An 18,199-nucleotide genomic window follows, 5' to 3' on the forward strand; every position below is an offset into this window, starting at 1 on the left:
TAAGATCTGGGGTCTGTGGTATTCTGTCACAGCAGCTGAGCTGACTGATACAAAGGATTTGAATCCAGGCATGGCACAGAGCCTCAGAGGAGGTGATTGAAGGTCTGTGAGTGGGCAATTCTGTCCGGGAGGACAGAGACAGATCACTGATGGACAGCTGAGGTCAGAGGAAACCATGCTGGTAGCATCCTGGAGGCTCTGGGAGGAGCTCACAGGATGGGCACGAGACAGAGCGTGAGGAGCAGCCTTGATCTTAAGCAACTGTCAGTGACAGGCAAGCGCCTGTGAGGGGAGCAGGGCAGGCTGTAGGGGACAGCAGGGTGAGTGTGCGGTGCAGAAAGTCCATATGGGAGCAGTGTGGCAGGCAAGGGCAGACAGTGACGGACAGAGGGACGGGCATGAGACTACTTGGAAGGGATCAGAGCAGGTTAGCAAGTGAAGGGCAAGGCCCAGCAGGGTGGGCAGGGCTGGGAAGAGAGGGGAGCAAAGGAACCTAGAAGCAGGGGTGGCTTCCTCCATATGCAAGAAGAAAATACGATCAGGGAGTGACGATGCAGGTGAGCAAGGGGCGGGAGGCTCACCTGAAGATGCGGTAGGGGGTGGTAAGGTCGAAGCTGCGCCGGTCGGCCGCTTCCTTCACGTTGCCCACGCTCATGTCAATGAAGGTGATGCCGATGCCCAGGTGGTACTCCTGGTAGTAGGTGGGAAGGGGTGAGGGCAAGGCTGGGGGCTGGGGCACAAGACCCAGGGAGGGGGCAGAGAGGAAGGGGAAGTGGGACTTTAGGGACTAGAAAGCACCCAGGAAGGAGGTAAGGGAGGGTTCAGGAATCTGGGCATCGGTAAACAGACCTCGATCAGAGGCCACGTTGCAATAAATACGGGGTGCAAGAGCCAGGGTGGTGATGGGAGGGTAACGCTCAGGGACCAGGCAGGAGAAGGGGTCAGAACGAGTGGCAGGACAAGGCGGCAGGCAAAGGGCTGAGTCAAGAGAAGAGGCAAAGGGCAAGGGGAGGGCTGAGGACCAAGTAGGTGGGGCTGAGGGACCAGGTGGGTGAAAGGCGGGACTAAGGCACTTGGTGGGCAGGGAACAAGGGAGAGGGTCAGCAGCCTGGCAGACTAGTCACACCTCCAGATTCTTGTAAAGCTGAACTTTGTCCCCGACCACAGCCACATAGAGTTTATTCTTGAAGCCACGAAGCTCCAGGCTGCCAGCATGGTCATGGGGCTCTGAGCCTTGAACACCCAATGGGTAAGCGCTAGACATGCGGGCCCGGGCACGCTGCTCAGCCACTGCCTGCTGCAGGGCCTGCATCCACTCCTTCCGCTCCGCTGCAGGCAAAGGGCAAGGGGAAGCCCAAGCTCAGCCGGGCAGGGATTCCCTCAGGGTTCCCCACACCAGGCTCCTCAGGCAACACCACTGCCAGAAAGCCCACCCGGACTAGCCCTCCTGTCTCTGTCCACCTCCAAGTTCTCTGATGTGGACCAGTTCAGGCTCTGATCCCAGCTGTGCCACTTAGGGTGGGCAAGGCACATGGCCTCTCCGAGCCTGTATCCCCTGAAATGGGGATGTGTGGTGCTGAAGACTCTCAGTGGTGTCTCAAGCACAAAGCTGGTCAGAGGGGGACCTCCCCTCCCCCACTTCACAGAGGGCTGACTCCTTGCTGGGTCTGATACGGGGGGAGCAGATGTTCCCTGGTTCTCCTCCCCAACTTCTCAGGCCGAACTGCCAGTCTTCTCTCCACCCCACTCCATACCATCACTCTCTGCCCGGAAGGCAAAGGTCCGGTTGTTCGTGATCACTTCGAACTTTTGGTCCCCAATAGCAGCCACTCGGGAGATGCAGGCCACGGGGACAAAGCGCTTTGAGTAGGCATCCTAGGGGAGAGGGAGGAGCCAGACTGTGGGGGTGAGGCCCACAGAGGCCCAGCCCCTCTGTGATCCCCTCAACTTCTGCTGAAATGAAGGTGGCAGCCCCATCTCCCACAGGTGGTCAGTGACAGTCCCTATGCCAACCTGGGCCAAGGCCATGGCCCATTGGGGCCAGGAGGACACAGTCCATAGAGCTCTGGTGAGGACTCATCTAGGCAGGGACTCTGCCTGGGTCCAATGTCAGGGTTCAGGCTGGAGCAGGGCCATGTCAGGGACTAACAGGCCTCACCTTGTTACTGTCGAAGTACCGCAGGTGACTGGCATCCAGTCTCACCCATCGCTTCTGATAGATGTAAGATCTGGAGAGGGAGACGCAGAGCAACAACAGAGCAAAGGACTGGGAATTAGGAAGCAGTTCCAGGATCACCCTAGCCCCTTCTGGCAGTAACATACAAAGTTAGGAACAGCCAGATCCAAGGCAGGAAGGATCCCAAATGGTCATGGAGAAGAAAATGGACTTTACCTACAGCAAGAGTGAATGAAATCAGAATCAAAGTAGGACTTCCCGGGGTTTCTCTTGTTTTGTTTTTGGCCATGCCATGCAGCCTGGGGGATTCTTAGTTCCCTGACCATGGATCAAACCAGTCCCCCATGCTTTGGGAGTGCAGTTTTGCCCACTGGACCACCAGGAAAAGGACTTCCCAGTTTTAAGGGTAATAATACATAAATCTGGTGGGGATGATAGGCAGTTACAGTCTACCTAGAGGGAGACCTGCTCAAATAACCTTGTCCCTTCTGGTTGTCCGATTCGTGATACCAAATATACTAGACTAAGATCATCCCATGCAGAGGACCAGCACAACCCAACAAGCCTTACTCACCCCTGCGGGGGGTTCTTGTCCAGCCAGCCAGCTTTGATGACCAGTGGGGGCGGGGTGGGGCCCACGGGCAACCCGTCCATGGGGTGCGGGGGAAGCTCAGGGGTCAGGAGGCTGCTGGGCAAAGATGCGCTCAGGCTGCTCGTGTGCCAGTCACCACTGGGGGGAGAAGAGAGGGGATGAGGGGGCCAGAGTGGGGACTCCCACAGGGCTGGGGCCGAGGAGATGGAGAGAACGGGCTGGGCGTGGGGAAGGAGGGTGGTGGGTTGGGAGAACCACCCGAAAGGAGTGGACACTTACTTGGGGACACGCTCGTAGGCATAGTCATCTTCATCTTCATCCCCTTGGTCGTCTCCAGACAGGTCCTCCCCCTCGCTCAGCAGACTGGCCACACGCACGGCCCGTGGGACTTGACTCGCTGGGGGCTCCTCCTGCCCCCCAGACCCACTCAGTGTCATGCTCTCCTTCAAGCCCGAGATCACACCACTAACTCTGTCCAGGCCCAGCGCCCACACAACTCGGCACTTCTATTTCCTCTCCCACCTCTCCTCCCCAACCCCCGGCAGACTACCCAGGGACCCAGGGAGATGGGGTCACACAGACAGAGAAAACCAGTGCAGGCAGGGGCCCAGGTCTGAGACAAAGACAGAAAAGATAGAGAGATAAAGACATGGATGGAAGGTTAAAACACTCAAGAAAGACAGGGACACAGAAAGTGAGACAGACAGACACAGGGACAGACACCCCAAAACAGAGGGAGAGAGGGGGTCACACAGCCATCCAAGATGCAGCTTAAGACTAGATCTGGAGCCACAAACCAGAGCCCCCAGACCCTTGCACAGCTGGACAGAGAAGAGGAAGGGAACTCTCCAGGGAGTCAGCTGCCCACTCTCTATCGGGTGGTCCCCAGGGTCTGAAAGGCAGCAGGTGGCCCACCCTCCATGCTGACAGGCAGACAGCCCAAACCCTAACCACCGCCTGCCCTACCTTCTTGGTCATCATGGCAGCTGGGGCCCTTGGCCCCTCCTCTGGGACATCATCGTAGTCAGAGTCATCTGGGGAGGTAGACGGCTGAGAGAGACTCAGAGGCAAAAAAACCAGGCCTCCCCCAGCCCATGAGTGACCCCTGCCCCCACTCTGGCCTGGCTTTCAAAAAAAGGCACAAGGGACAGGAAGTGCTATTTATACTCTCAAGGTTTCACAGGACAGCATTAGGGGGTAGCCGAAGGAGAGGCCAGGCCACCACATGGAGGTCTAACTTGGGGTCAAGGCAAGGACTCCCCTAAAAAGGCTAAAAAAAACCCAAAAAAACAAGAATCGAGACTCAAGAAAAGTGGACAAGCCAAGGAAAAGCAAACTGCCCATGACCGTGGAAAACAGTCCTAGACTTTAAACCATGAGTAACTCAAGAAGTCTGCCATCTGTCCCCATCTAACAGTCAGTCGGTTGGAGAGCTGGGTGCTGTCCTCATTCAGAGGCTGAAGGGAAGGATGCTCACCTGTCCAGGGCCACACAGCGGGGCAGTGGCAGGGCCCAAGACAAAGGGGAGCGCGATCCCTGTATCCTTATAGACTCTTCAGCCCTGAGCCCAGGCCCGCCCCGAGTCCCATGCTGCGCTACAGCACTCACCAAACTCCGGGGGCAAGCGGGCGGGCTTCGGAGGGACCTCTGGGGGGCTGCAAGGTGCAGACGGGGGCTGAGGAGGCCCCCTGGGGAAAGTGGCCGGGGACTCCGCAGGCTCCGGTTCGGGAGGGGACGGTGATGGTGGTGACAGTAGTTCCTCTTCCTTGGAGGGAAGGCTGGGAACAGACCAAAAGCTGGGCATCAAGCTCAGTGTGGTTGAGTCACCAAGTCAGCGACACTGCAACAGGGCCAGGACTCAAACTCATCGAGCCCCCAGCTCCCCTGGGCTGCGGCACAACTCATTCATTCCACACACTCAGAGAGAAGCCCGCCTTGCCTCACTCCCCTGCCCAAACCCTCCAAGCTCCCCAAAGCAGGCGCCTTCCTTGGCTTCATGAGCTAGCCCTGCACTGCTGGGCAGGGTCAACTGGCCCCAAAGTGCTAACCTTTAGCCACATGTACCCACTGGGTCTCCACTCTAAAACAGGGCTGAAGACCAGAAGAAGGTGGGAGGTAGTTTGCTTCCCAGCCTAGGGAATCAGGAAAGGCTAGACCTGAGCTTTTAAGAATAAGAAGGCGTTTGTCTGAGAATGGACGAGACAAGACTGAAATGGGCATCGAGGCTAAGGGCACAGACCAGAGCCTCAGAAACCAAGTCCTGAGGCAACACGTCATCTCTAGCTCATGACCACATTCTTTCTTGTCTTGGATATTCACCATCCTCTGGGTGCCCTCAGACCCCTCAAACTCATCTGAACCCACCACACTCCCTGCTTCTCATCTCTGCTACCCCTGCCCCAGGATCCAGACTCCAAGGCCTGGGCTCCCACAGCCACTAGGCTCCTGTCTGTCTGTCTGTCCGTCTGTTTCAGCACAGGTCACACTGCTCCCTGCAGGCTGAGCGTCTCCAAAGGGCTTCAGCATCAGAGACATGGGTTTGAGCCTTGCCTCAGTCTCAGTTCCTGTGTGCCCTGAGGCAAGCACCTAGCCTTTCTGAGCCTCAGTTTCTTTTTTGGTGAACTGAGGACTACCAAACCACTGTGGCAGGGTGGCTGAAGGATTAACCAAGAGGTGGCGTGTCATGGGCCAACACACACACCAGCCGGATCAGGTGCCTGAGCCCTGGAAGCCTGGCACCAACTGCCATCTCTGCCAGTGTCCAGCAGGGGCCGAGAAGGAGCACCAGAGTGGTGGGCCACTTTCCCCACCGACGATCTCAGCCTCTCCACTGCTCGGTGTCCCTGGCAGTGGCTGACAGTGTGTGACCACTGAGAAAGCAAGGAAGGGCTGGGCATGAACACGATGCCAGGCCTTGGCTCCTGCTCTTGCCTCCTCCAGGAATACCTTGCTCCCTGGTTTCTGATCAGAGATCTCAGTTCAGTTCAGTTCAGTCACTCAGTCATGTCCAACTCTTGAAACCCCATGGACTGCAGCATGCCAGGCCTCCCTATCCATCACCAACTCCCAGAGTTTACTCAAACTCATGTCCATTGAGTTGGTGATGCCATCTAACCATCTCATCCTCTGTCATCCCCTTCTCCTCCTGCCTTCAATCCTTCCCAGCATTAGGGTCTTTTCCAATGAGTCACTTCTTCGCATCAGGTAGCCAAAGTATTGGAGTTTCAGCTTCAGCATCAGTCCTTCCAATGAATATTCAGGACTGATCTCCTCTAGGATGGACTGGCTGGATCTCCTTGCAGTTCAAGGGACTCTCAAGAGTCTTCTCCAACACCACAGTTCAAAAGCATCAATTCTTCAGTGCTCAGCTTTCTTTATAGTCCAATTCTCACATCCATACATGACTACTGGAAAAACCATAGCCTTGACTAACGGACATTTGTTGGCAAAGTAATGTCTCTGCTTTTTAATATGCTATGTAGGCTGGTCATAACTTTTCTTCGAAGGAGTAAGCGTCTTTTAACTTTATGGCTGCAATCACCATCTGCAGTGATTTTGGAGCCCAAAAAAATAAAATCTGTCACTATTTCCCCATCTATTTGCCATGAAGTGATGGGACGAGATGCCATGATCTTCGTTTTCTGAATGTTGAGTTTTAAGCCAACTTTTTCACTCTCCTCTTTCACTTTCATCAAGAGTCTGTTTAGTTCTTTTTCACTTTCTGCCATAAGGGTGATGTCATCTGCATACTTAAGGTTATTCATATATCTCCTGGCAATCTTGATTCCAGCTTGTGCTTCATCCAGCCCAGTGTTTCTCATGATGTATTCTGCATATAATTTAAATAAGCAGGGTGACAACATACAGCTTGATGTACTCCTTTCCCCATTTGGAACCAGTCTGTTGTTCAATGTTCAGTTCTAACTGTTGCTTCCTAACTTGCATACAGATTTCTCAGGAGGCAGGTCAGGTGGTCTGGTTTTCCCATCTCTTTAAGAATTTTCCACAGTTTGTTGTGATCCACACAGTCAAAGGCTTTGGCATAGTCAACAAAGCAGAAATAGATGTTTTTCTGGAACTCTCTTGCTTTTTCGATGATCCATCGGATGTTGGCAATTTGATCTTTGGTTCCTCTGCCTTTTCTAAATCCAGCTTGAACATCGGGAAGTTCACAGTTCACGTACCATTGAAGCCTGGCTTGGAGAATTTTGCTAGCAAGTGAGATGAGTGAAACTGTGCAGTAGTTTGAGCATTCTTTAGCATTACCTTTCTTTGGGACTGGAATGAAAACTGACGTGTCCCAGTCCTGTGGCCACTGTTGAGTTTTCCAAATTTGCTGGCATATTGAGTGCAGCACTTTCACAGCATTATCTTTTAAGATTTGAAATAGCTCAACTGGAATTCCATTACCTCCACTAGCTTTGTTCGTAGTGATGCTTCCTAAGGCCCACTTGACTTGACATTCCAGGATGTCTGGCTCCAGGTAAGTGATTATACCATCCTGATTATCTGGGTCATGAAGACCATTTTTGTATAGTTTTTCTGTGTATTCTGGCCACCTCATCTTAATATCTTCTTCTTCTGTTAGGTCCATATCATTTCTGTCCTTTAACGTGCCCATCTTTGCATGAAATGTTCCCTTGGTATCTCTAATTTTCTTGAAGAGATCTCTAGTCTTTCCCAATGTATTGTTTTCCTCTATTTCTTTGCACTAAGATCTACTCATCCTTTAACTTCTCACTCAATGCCCCTTCTCTCAAAGTCTTTCCTGACCCTTCCCTGCTCCCCTAGGCCCTGCCCATGTTATCCTCTGTGATGAGCTTTTAGGTGAATTATTCCAAGTAACCTGATGTTTAGTACCTCCCTCCTTTGTGCCAGGTACTGTGCTATCATCTAAGCCGGACCTGCACCCTGACTCCACAGTCTGGATGCTTCTTAGGACACGTGGTGGCTACTTCTACATCACCCTGAAGCCTATCTCCTTCCTCTCCATAGATAAAGAATGGACAAAATTCTTTCTCCCTAGAAACCTGATAAAGGTGTTAAGTCAGCCACGCTCCCGGGCAACACTACCTTTGGCAAGAGTGGCTTGAGTGCAGAACTGCACCTGGACTGGGAGAAACCGTAAGTGACCTCTTGACCTGGGGGAGAAGCTGGAGTTCTGGGCTTCCCAGAGTGTGGTGGCTTGTTACTGGGCACAGCCTGTGCAAGGGACCTGAAACCACACCTGTGAGGCTCTTAGAAGACATACTGGCTCCTTGGAGCAAGAGGTCTCCAAGCCAGGGTGGCTCCCACACTTGTCCACTGTGAGTCTCGTCCCCCACCCCCAAGCTGCCCCCTGGAGGACCACAGAGAATGGCTCCCAGACAGCTGTATGGACGGCGGCAGTGACTGCCAGGACCCCCAGCAGAGGAAGACCCAGTGCTGTCCTCGTGGCCAGCTCTTCCCTCTCTCTATACTTCCCAGAGAATCTGATGCCAAGTGGGCCTAGGGTAGGAATTTAGCTGGACCTACGAAGACTCCCCCTACAATGAGCACTGTACTAGGCTGTCTCCCCAAGGTCACCCTGAATCTCTTTAGGGCAAGGGCAGCCTTGATCTTGACTCTTTATCCCCACAGCCCACCTAGTACAGGGCCTGGCTGAGACAGCAACAAGAGTATGTTGGATGGGCGGGTGGGTAGATAGGTAGGTGGACAGGTTGGCCAATAAGGTCAAGAGGGAAGCAAATAAAAGGCAGGCTCGAGGGCATGACCTGTGGTGTCCTCTCCCAGCTGGTCAAGTCTAAAGTCCAAAGCAGACTATCACACACAATTTCCCAGACTCCAATACGAAGGGGCCCTTGGAGGCCTGGCCTGCGATCAGCTGAGAGCAGAGCTCTAGGATGTTGGATGAAGACCAATCAGATGGGCTCAGAGCAGGGGGGACAGCCTCTGCCTTGCCAATGCCAAGCAGGGCTGTGTCGGCCTGGCTCCCTGTCTCCCCCAGGACTGACAGCCAGCACTGAGGCAAAGGTGATGGCAACAGAGCATCCACAGAACCCAGGCAGCATCAGCCCTCTCATCTCAGGCCCCCAGTCCTTCCCCACCACCGTCCTGATCATCTGTGAGGGACCTGCCCTTCCTGAGGCCTGGCTCCCCAGGATGTGGGTTCCCTAAGACAAGTGCCATACCCTCCTTCTTCACTACTGTATGCCCAGCACTCAGCAGGGATTAATAAATGAAGACCTGGATTACTTAATTCTTATTAAGTATGTGTGTATGTGTATTTTCCCAGGAGCTTTAAGTGGATTCATTCATTTACTCATCACAAGGGTTCCTAAGGAGAGCTTCTTGCTATCCCAACTTTATCGATAAGGAAACGGAGACACAGAGGCCGGAAGTAATTTGCTCTTGGTCCCACAGCTAGGATGTATACCCAGGAAGCACCACAGCTGCAAACTCAACCACCAGGGGCAAACGAGGCCACAGCCGGGATCCCAGGGCTTCTCTGAGATCCGCCTCCTCACACTGGCTACAACTCAGGATCCACACAGCTCTGAGTTGATGTTCCATCCAAAAGGAAATGTGATCACATTTCTGATGGCCCTGTTACCATAGTGATAAGGGAGAGAAGAACAGATGCTAAGGGCTCCTTTCCCAGCAAAGTCTCTGCAGGAAAAGGGTTGTGTGCCAAGAAAGCGGAGCAAGGGGACCCCACGGGCCTCCCAATCTCATTCTAGACATCTCTTCCAGGAAGCCTCCTGGCTGATCCCCCCTTCCTGCCTACCACGGGGGACCAGGGCCATGCTGAGTCAGGGCCAAGACCAGGAAAGGAGAAGTGGTATCAGGAAGGCACAGATGTGGGAAATCCCAGGGGACAGGGCAGTGCCCACAGAGTGACCGAAAACCAGCTGAGTCCTGACCACTCAGTGCCTGCACCCCTTAGAGCAGCCCCAGCTCCAATCTGCAGCTGAAGCCCAGCTGGGGTGCTCCCACTGACCCCTGACCCCACAAGACCGGAAGATCAGTCCCAGGCCTGGGAATGGACTCAGGAGCCCTGCCTCCAAGCCTCTGCTCACACCACTTCTTCCTGCCTAAATCTCCGGGCCGGCTCCCTACATCTCAGCTTGTGAAAAGCCTGTCTGTACCTCCAAACACGGCTCAATAGGCCTCCTCTGGGTAGCCTCCGAGATGCCCACGTAGAGCTGCTCTCAGCCTGCCCCTCATTCCTAGCCCCTCTGCTCCTTCAGCCCCTTTCTTCTTTATCCAAGTGGCATATGGACCCATCTGCTCTCCACATTATGCCCAGAGCAAGGCTGGGCACCCTAGGGCAGGGACCACCCCAGCCTGGGCCCTTAGCCTAAGAAGGTTTGTTTTACTGGGTTACAGCAAATACACACAGCCAACCTTATGTATCTATGGGTTAGAGGACATGTGAGGGTCCCAAGCCAAAATGGGTAAGAACAGAGGGATAGGGTGACCATGTAATTAATCATATAAATGGTAACATTTCCAAGAGTTAAAAGAGGCATCTTTTTTTTTTTTTTTGCAGCATGTGGGATCTTAGTTCCCTGACCAGGGATTGAACCCGTGCCTCCTGCATTGTGGACAAGTGCAGAATCTTACCCACTGGGCCACCAGGAAGTCCCAAAAGAATCACTATTAATAACTATGTCAGGCCACAGGTGCAAGTGGGCCTATCCTGGACGAAATGAGACATGTGGTCACTGTAGGTAAGAGACAGAGCTTGGCAGCCAGGCAGCTCTGGGCCTCCAAACCAGCTGAACCATTCATCGGTCTGTGTCGTCACAAAGCATGTCACTTCACCTCTAAGCCTCAGGTTCCCCTCTGATCTACTTCCGAGCTTGCTGATAACCAGTAGAGAGCCATGGTCACAAGTCATCAACACAACTTTCTCACCCTGGCTGGGTGAGGCCACAAGGCCACCCTGCAGGAGGTCCAGGCCCCACAGGCTAAACCAGGAACCTGCTTCATGGCCCCTCCTCCAGGGTGGCCCCTGGCTCTCAGTCACCCCACAGGCAGATGGGCCAGGATGCAGGACGGGCCAGTCTGAATATTTATTTCAGGCTGGCCTGGAACTGATCCCCCACTCACACTCCAGCCATCCTGAGTTGAGCTGCTTTCTATAAATGCAGACTTGCAGGCTTTTGCCCATGCTGTTCCTTCCACCAGGAACACAGCTCCCTGCCAGGCCACCTCCTACTCTTCCTTCCAAAGGTGCAAGTCATACATCCTTTCCCTCCACTCTGCGCCTCCTTTCATATCCCTGGCTGGGTTGGGGTCTCCTTGAGGCTTCTCTAGCCTTCAGACTTCTGAGCACTCAGTATAGTTGTATCTGTCATTGTCTGCTTTGCTGTACTGACCTCAGAGGACCAAGGACCCAAGTCTACAACCCGTCCTGAGTCAGGACCTTCCCCCTAAAGGGTCACATAGGCCTTGGAGGGACCCAGCCCAAACCAGCCCCTGGACTTTCACCAGCAAGGCCAAGAGGTGGGGTCAGATTACGGTTTGGACACGTCAGCCTCCTCTCCTGACCTCCTCTACCCACGGGGGCAGACTTTCCCAACTGCCCACTTCCTCATCCTCCTCAGGGCCCAGGCCTTATCCTTATGCCTTTTTCTTCCTCCACAGCTGCCCTTGTCCTTCCTTCTCCATCATGAGGCCCAAGGCTCAGCTCTTCTAGCACTTTCCGGGTTCTGTTCTATTTACTTCCGCCTAAGCCACAGCAGAGAAAGCCCTCCCAAGGTCTCACTCCTTAGACGTGATGTCTGTGGGACGCCTCTCAGCTTCTGCATAAGCTGTGAGTCCTCTCAAGTCAATCCCTTCCCATGCCACAGCATCACCTCACCCAGAGGTGGCTTCGGTGACTGCGTTTTCAGGGAATGAACGACCACCACCCAACTCACGTACTGAATACTGGAGGTCAGCAGCTCTCCATCTCTCCAAAGTGCCCGACTGACCTGGCACCCACCTTCAAAACCAAGGTTTCACCCAGCTCTTTGCACATCCCCTTGGAACAATATAACTACCACTGGCTAAGTATGCCCTTTGTGCCAGGCGTTCTGAGTCTTTTTTTTTTTTTTTCATTTAATCCTCATGATGACCCAGATCATCAACTCTCCTGTGCTCAGGACACGCCTCCTCCTTCAGGAAGTCCACCCAACTGCTCCCTCCTCCAAGCTCACAGTTGGGCGCCCTGCTGTTGTGGGTAGCAAAGGGCTGAGGCCCAGGTCTCCTATGGCAGCTCTTCATGCCTCCCAGGCTTGACCCAGTGCTGGCTTGTGAAGGCAGTTGGGGGAGGAAGTTCACCCCTCAGGGAGCGCACGACTGTACTAGCCCCTCTCCCCCATCCCTGGGCTGGCCTGGCCAGAGGAGAAGGTGCAGGTGTTTGCTGGGCCCTATGGAAAGATAAGCCAAGGGTGCAGGGGTGGGCCAGGCACACAGACAGAATCTGCTTAGAGGAATCTCTATGCCCCCAGTGGCCCAAGTACAGGGTTACTGAGTTCATTATGGGTCACAGCAATTGGGGGGATTCCCCCAATAACAAAGGCACACCCACCATACCACCAGGAAGAAGGGGTAGGAAGACACCAACTAAGGGTCAGCCCTTGGCAAGTCTCCCTATCGCCTGGATGGGGGTAGGGCAAGAGGGCTTGGGTAGGTGAGCTGCCAGAGCTACAGCACCCTTGAACTTGACCCTGAGATAAGTCACCTAAGCCTCTGAAGGGAATCCTCAGGGGGGTGCAGACAGCCAGAAGTAAGATCAGCACCAGATCTCTTTAGGGCAGAGACCCCACAGAGGAGCAGTCCGTACAGCGCAGGAGACAGGCCCCAGGGGCTCCCAACAAACCCAGGAGAGATGTTTAGGGTGAGATGGAGATGTGGAAAGCCCAGGGCAGAAGTGGGGAAGAGAGAGGGGAGAAAAGGAAAGGGCAGGAGAAAAACAGAAAATGTACAGAAAGTGAAAGAAGAGAGGGAAGTCTGAGAGTAAAAAGGGAGGGGGAGGAGAGCAGCACAGAAAACCTAACCTGTGGAGAGGCGAGACAGACAGACTGGGATTCCTGCCCTACCAGGCCCGTAGGAGGAGACTGCCCCCTTCCCTCAGCCGACACCCCAGCCCACAGCGGCCCCTTGCTCACCCTCAGACGCCCTCTGGATCCGGGGCCCAAGAGCTCCCGTGGTTCTGGCCTGCTGGGCCCGGTGTGCGCCGTGTACCTGACTGCTCAGCCTGTGTCCGACCGAGGCTGGGCTCGCAGACAGCCCGGCCCCGCTCCCTGGGCGTGCCTGAGGCCACGTCTGGCTCCAGGTATGGCTCTGCAATCCCGTGATTTGTGTCGGAGTGTTTGTGATCACTTGTCTGAGTGTGTGTTTCTGTGTGTAACTGTGAGTCTGTCTGGGAGAGTGAGTGTGTGTACGTGTACGTGTGTGTCTGTGTCTGAAGCCAGCTTTGGTCTCCTCTAGCTTCCTGCTCTCCGCCTCCCCCCGCCCCCTGCAGCCCTGGCCAACGCACACACTTCCTGAAAACACGACTGAGACAGAGAAAAGTCACCCAGAATCCCCTGGGGCAGACACTTCCTCTCCGCCCCCAGGCTGGCTCCCCCCTCCCGAAGCTGAAGCGGGTGGACAACCAACCCCAGTGACATCGAGCAGAGCCTTCCAGAGTGGACACTCTGGCTGGCCCCTCCCCACTCACACAAGAAGGCCCAGAGAAGCTAGGAAAGAGGTTCTCTGAAGAGAGCAAGTTCTGCCCTAGCAACAAGTGATCAGTCTTCAGGAAGCCCAGGGATTGGCTGGACTGCAGAGGGGCGAGGGCACAGGTGGGAGGCCTTGCGATGTGACTCCAGCTGGCTGCTGCCCACTCTGGGCAAATCCTCCCTCTTCTCAGGTTTCTCCAGACATCCAGGTATTGGAGTAGAACACGGAGGCCCAGAGCAGGCTAGGGGAGGCTCTGCAGAGTGACCCAGGGTCAGAAATGACCTCTCTGCCACGCTCAGGGAAGCGGGCTCAGAGGGTTCACATCTATGACACCTGAAGCTGAGTAGACAGTCCCAGGCCAACAGGCAGAGTTTGAACACTGCCTTCCCCTACGCTGGGCTGTGTGACTTTGAACAAGTTTCTCAGTGTCTCTGGACTTATCAGTTAGTTATCTATTACAGGCTTAAGTGATGGTGGGGGTGCAGACCCTTTGGGGGTCAAATAGGGTCCTCCTAGGCCAGGCAAATAGTGAACCTGCTTCTGAGAGTCCTGACCCAGCTGAGGCAGAGGGGAAGAGACCTCATCCTTGCTCATTTTCTGTGTGCCTTCCCTAAAGGTCTCTCCCTTTCCAAGATGCCTGGGGTGACAGAGGTCAGGTAGTGGGAAGGGCTTTGGGGTTTCCTGTAACCCTACTGTCCAGGGTCCAGTGTGTGCCTAGGGCCTCACAGGGTGCTGAGTCAGCGTGGGTAGCACACACGCTCAGCGCCTGGTGGTACAGAAGCTCATGCAGGTCTCACCTATTTACTCACACAACAGTACCTGTCAGGCACCTGGCACTGTTTCAAATGTTGGGGACGTGGCAGTAAATGAAACTGACAAGGATCTGAGCCCTAATGGAGCTGACATTCTAGGGGGCTCGACCTCTTGGCAGCACATGCAAACATAGCACAAGCACACAATGGCTCACACCTGACTGTACACAAAAAACAACTCACCACCCACAACACACGCACTCACAAATACACTCATGTTCTTGGAGCCCCCACAGTACAGAACACTTGGGCACATGTATGTGTACACACAGGCCTTGATAAATTTGAACACATGCTATAGCATGAAACCACTGAAATTGTATAAACCCCCACCTGTGTATACGTATAATTATTATACATTGCCTCCCTTAGAACATGTGCGGATGCAGAAATACACAGACATGCTACTACCCTTATAGATGAACACCTATAGGTGCACACAGACAAACTGGCTAGCCATGCCCTCACGTGGAGTTCCTCCCTCCTAAGTACACACATGCACACACAGTAGTCAATCCCAAATTCCACTGGGAAGCCCAGTGATGGACCAGAGCCAGGGGAAAAAGTTCCCTCAGTCACCACATGATCTGGTGTAAGAGGCCCTAAGATTGAGAGAGTAAGACCTATGTCACTAGAGGGTACAAGTAAGGACAGGAAGGCCAGATCGGGAAGTGGAGACTCCTGCAACGGAGGCAGGAGCCAGCCAGGCTGGGCAGTCTTCCACTGTGTACCACAGAGCCTGGGGTCACAGAAAGGGGTTGTGAGGAGACAGGGAAGCCAGTCAGGGTCCAAAACCTGCCCAGCCTTTACCTGTTACCCATACGTGGGGCTCTCTCTGCCCTTAGAGTTTTTCTATCTCTGGACTGTAAAGACTTTGCACACCCTGGGAGCCCAGGAGGCTAGGACTGCAGATGCCCACAATTCCAAGTGTCAAAGACACCAGGATACAGAAGCCAGACTTGACAGCTCACCTGCCACTCTGCTGCAAGGAATAATTGCCTACGAAGTCTCTCAGCCTGGAATAAATTTTGGGTTCTCTGGCTACAAGGGGCCAGATTCCTGACCATGGGAATCTGCCGTCCCCCAGAGGTTGGCTAAGTTCAGAATGAGGATGAGAGTGGGGCCTGGCACCCTAGGGCAACACAGGTCCCTTGTTCTACCCAGAAAGTCTCCTGAATTCAGGAGGGCCATGGAGAGCCAAGGAGGATATCTGATGGGGAAACAGGACCAGAGGAGCAGCTTTTCCTACTCAGAATCACGCAGCCAGCTGGACCTGCTCAGGTACCTCGCCTTCTAAGCAGGAACCCAGGCATATACTGGCTAGGGTTTTTGCCTCCTCAGCCTTCACGAACGCTCTATGGACAGGGCCCTACCTCCTGCCCTTGTTCACCTACTCCCAACCCTCAGAGACAGGTGTGCATGCGCACACATGCACACACACCCCATTCTAATGATGGAGTTGAAGGAAATAAAAATTACTCCTGCATGCAGGAGGGTGGCCACTAGAGGGTGCAGTGGCACCAAGAAACTTCAATCTGGTCTCTCAGCCAGGCTCCTAGGGAATCCCATTACCGCTCCCAGTGTGTGAACCTATGAAATGCACAATAAACTTTTTCTGTGCTCTTACCAATCAAACCTCAAAACACCACAGCCCTGGCTTGGCCTCAGAAGGCCCTTTAATGCCCCTCTCTAAGGAGGAAAACCTCCCAGGTTCTCCCCACAGGGGCTCCCTGGGCATGTACTTGGCATGAATCCAGCCAATGCTCCCCTCTCTTCTCTAAGCCTTAGTTTCTCTGCTTGAAATAGGACACAAATGCCCCCAGAGGACCTGAGCAGGGATCGAACGAGGTTATGTAAGTAAAGCACCCAGCACAGTGCCCAACAATAACAGAGACCAGGGGATCTCTCTCTGCATATCCCTTCCTCCTCCAAGAAGCCTTCCCAGATTAGGCTGACTTGGCCCAAGTGCTGCAATAAAGCCCCATTATACCCTCACTAAATATTTTACACAGCCACACCTGAGGATCTCCCCCAAGCTGGGCACCCAGAAAGTGGCAGGAAGGGAGGGTATTTGTAAAGGAAGTTAAATACAATGTCCACAGAAGTAGGCGGAAACTCGAAAACAAGGAAGGGACTTCCCTGATGGCCCAGTGATTTAGACTCCATGCTCCCAATGCAGAAAGCGTGGGTTCAATCCCTGGTCAGGGAACTAAGATCTCACATGCCACATGGAGCGGTGCCCCCCGCCCCCCAAAAAAAATACTGAAAAAGAAAGAAAGGAAACAGGAGTACAAGGAGCTAGGAGGGGAGAAAATGGTTCTGGGGAAGAGGGAGGGTGAGTAGGATGTGGCCTGAGAACTGACATTTGGCAGGAGCCATGTGAAAGGGGAAGACAGGAGCCCCAGCACCAGGCCCTGGGCAGTTGCTGAGACCTCCAGGACAAGTTCTTCATTCCAGACTCCTCATTTCCTCCACATGCTACCTCCCAACTTCAGATATACATGCCGGTCTCCCCGTATCTCATACTCACCAGGCCCCAAAATGAACCCAAACGCCCTCTGTGCTCAGATCACAGATCAAGGACGGCACCATCAAGATGGAAACCTGGATGCCATGTGCCTCCTCGTGCCCTCTCTGCTCATGTCCACTCTGGGGCCAAGCTCTCACTCCAATCTGCCCACTCCTCTCCATTCTCACGCACGCAGCCTGAGTGGGGGCCTCACAGGTGGCCCCGGGCCCTCTCACTGGTCTCCCAGCCTCCTCCTCCATCAACATTACCAGCAGCCAGGGTCATTCTTTCCTACTCAGTTTTCAATTGATTACTCTGCTGAAAAGTCTCCCGGAACCCCACCTGGCCTTCACGGCATGTCCCACCAGTACCATCCACAAGCCTCACCCTCGCTCACACTGCATTGTCTGCTCGGAGCACCCGAGGACTGCACTTCCCACCTCTGAGCTTTGCACATGCTGTTCCCGCCACCAAGGTGCCTTTCTTACCCCCGTGTCAAAGGCCACAACCCTCCCCCCTGCTCCCCCCCCATATTAACCCTCTAGATCCTCTGCCCATGTTCCTCCCACCCTGCACACACCCACTCACCTCGCCAGCGGGCGGGGGGGCCCGGTGCGGGGGGGCACGGGCGGAAGGCTGAGCTCTGTCAAATGCCGCTTGGCGGGCAGCGGGGGCACTGCAGGGTCCGGGGCCGCTGTGGGCGGGGCGGAGAAGCAGGTGGGCGGAAGGCAGCTCTTCCGGGGCGGGATGGGTGGGGCGGTGGGCAGCCCCTCGTCCTCTCCAGCCACGGGCTGCGGCTCTGGGGGAGTGGAGGGTGTGGGTGGTGAGCGGAAGACATGACGCTTCATGGGCACCGGCCGTGGGGCCAGGCGGGGTGCAGGGGCTGGGGGTGTGCGGGCGCGGAGCAGGCCAGCCAGGATGCGGCGGCGGTGGCCGGGGAGCACCATGCCCATGTCCACCAGGCGAGCGTCGCTGAGGCCTTGGCAGTCTGTGGCCCACACCAGGCCGTGCTGCTCGAAGAGCCTCGTGTACTGCTCCAGGTGCAGGGCTCGCAGCCACTCGGCCACTGAGAGGGCCCCATCCCCGGCCTCTGCCATGGTTCCTGCCAGCAGGGCTCTGTCCAGACCTGGAACAGACACACGGGCACAGGTCAGAGGCAGGCTGTCCAGGTACAGGTCTCCAATCAACAATTCTCTGTGGCTTTTCCATGCCATGAGGTAAGCTCTGTGTTTGAGCTTTCTCCCCTGCATCCCGTGTGCCAGGCAAGGCGAGGTACTGCCTGGTCTCTGAATACACAGGCTTCTCCTACTGCCTGAATCCTGCCACCTCCTCCCCCACCCCACCTCTGTGGCCTGCTAGCATCCAGCTCCTCCAGGAAGTCCTCCAGGACCTTCAGAGTTGGTGCTGTCTTAACC

The 18,199-nt window shown here is 54.7% G+C and overlaps 1 protein-coding gene across 7 annotated transcripts in view; it reads right to left on the reverse strand.

Moving 5' to 3' along the window:
• ARAP1 (ArfGAP with RhoGAP domain, ankyrin repeat and PH domain 1) overlaps window positions 1–18,199 on the reverse strand; it is a 61,274-nt gene that overhangs the window by 22,139 nt on the left and 20,936 nt on the right. For 4 of the 7 annotated variants that reach the window (XM_061149520.1, XM_061149531.1, XM_061149519.1 and 1 more), the window contains exons 3-11: window positions 17,373–17,910; window positions 4,377–4,546; window positions 3,735–3,802; window positions 3,048–3,178; window positions 2,751–2,906; window positions 2,159–2,228; window positions 1,755–1,875; window positions 1,127–1,329; window positions 582–730 (exon numbers count right to left, since the gene is read on the reverse strand). In XM_061149520.1, coding sequence (XP_061005503.1) covers window positions 582–730; window positions 1,127–1,329; window positions 1,755–1,875; window positions 2,159–2,228; window positions 2,751–2,906; window positions 3,048–3,178; window positions 3,735–3,802; window positions 4,377–4,546; window positions 17,373–17,881 — 1,577 coding nt within the window. In that variant the 5' untranslated portion in view covers window positions 17,882–17,910. Of the gene's footprint in view, window positions 1–581; window positions 731–1,126; window positions 1,330–1,754; window positions 1,876–2,158; window positions 2,229–2,750; window positions 2,907–3,047; window positions 3,179–3,734; window positions 3,803–4,376; window positions 4,547–12,907; window positions 13,249–17,372; window positions 17,911–18,199 lie in introns of those variants that run through there. The other 3 variants (XM_061149538.1, XM_061149546.1, XM_061149552.1) reach the window with 2 other exon arrangements.

This window comes from Dama dama, chromosome 1, assembly GCF_033118175.1.
Source record: "Dama dama isolate Ldn47 chromosome 1, ASM3311817v1, whole genome shotgun sequence".
Lineage (NCBI taxonomy): Eukaryota > Metazoa > Chordata > Mammalia > Artiodactyla > Cervidae > Dama > Dama dama.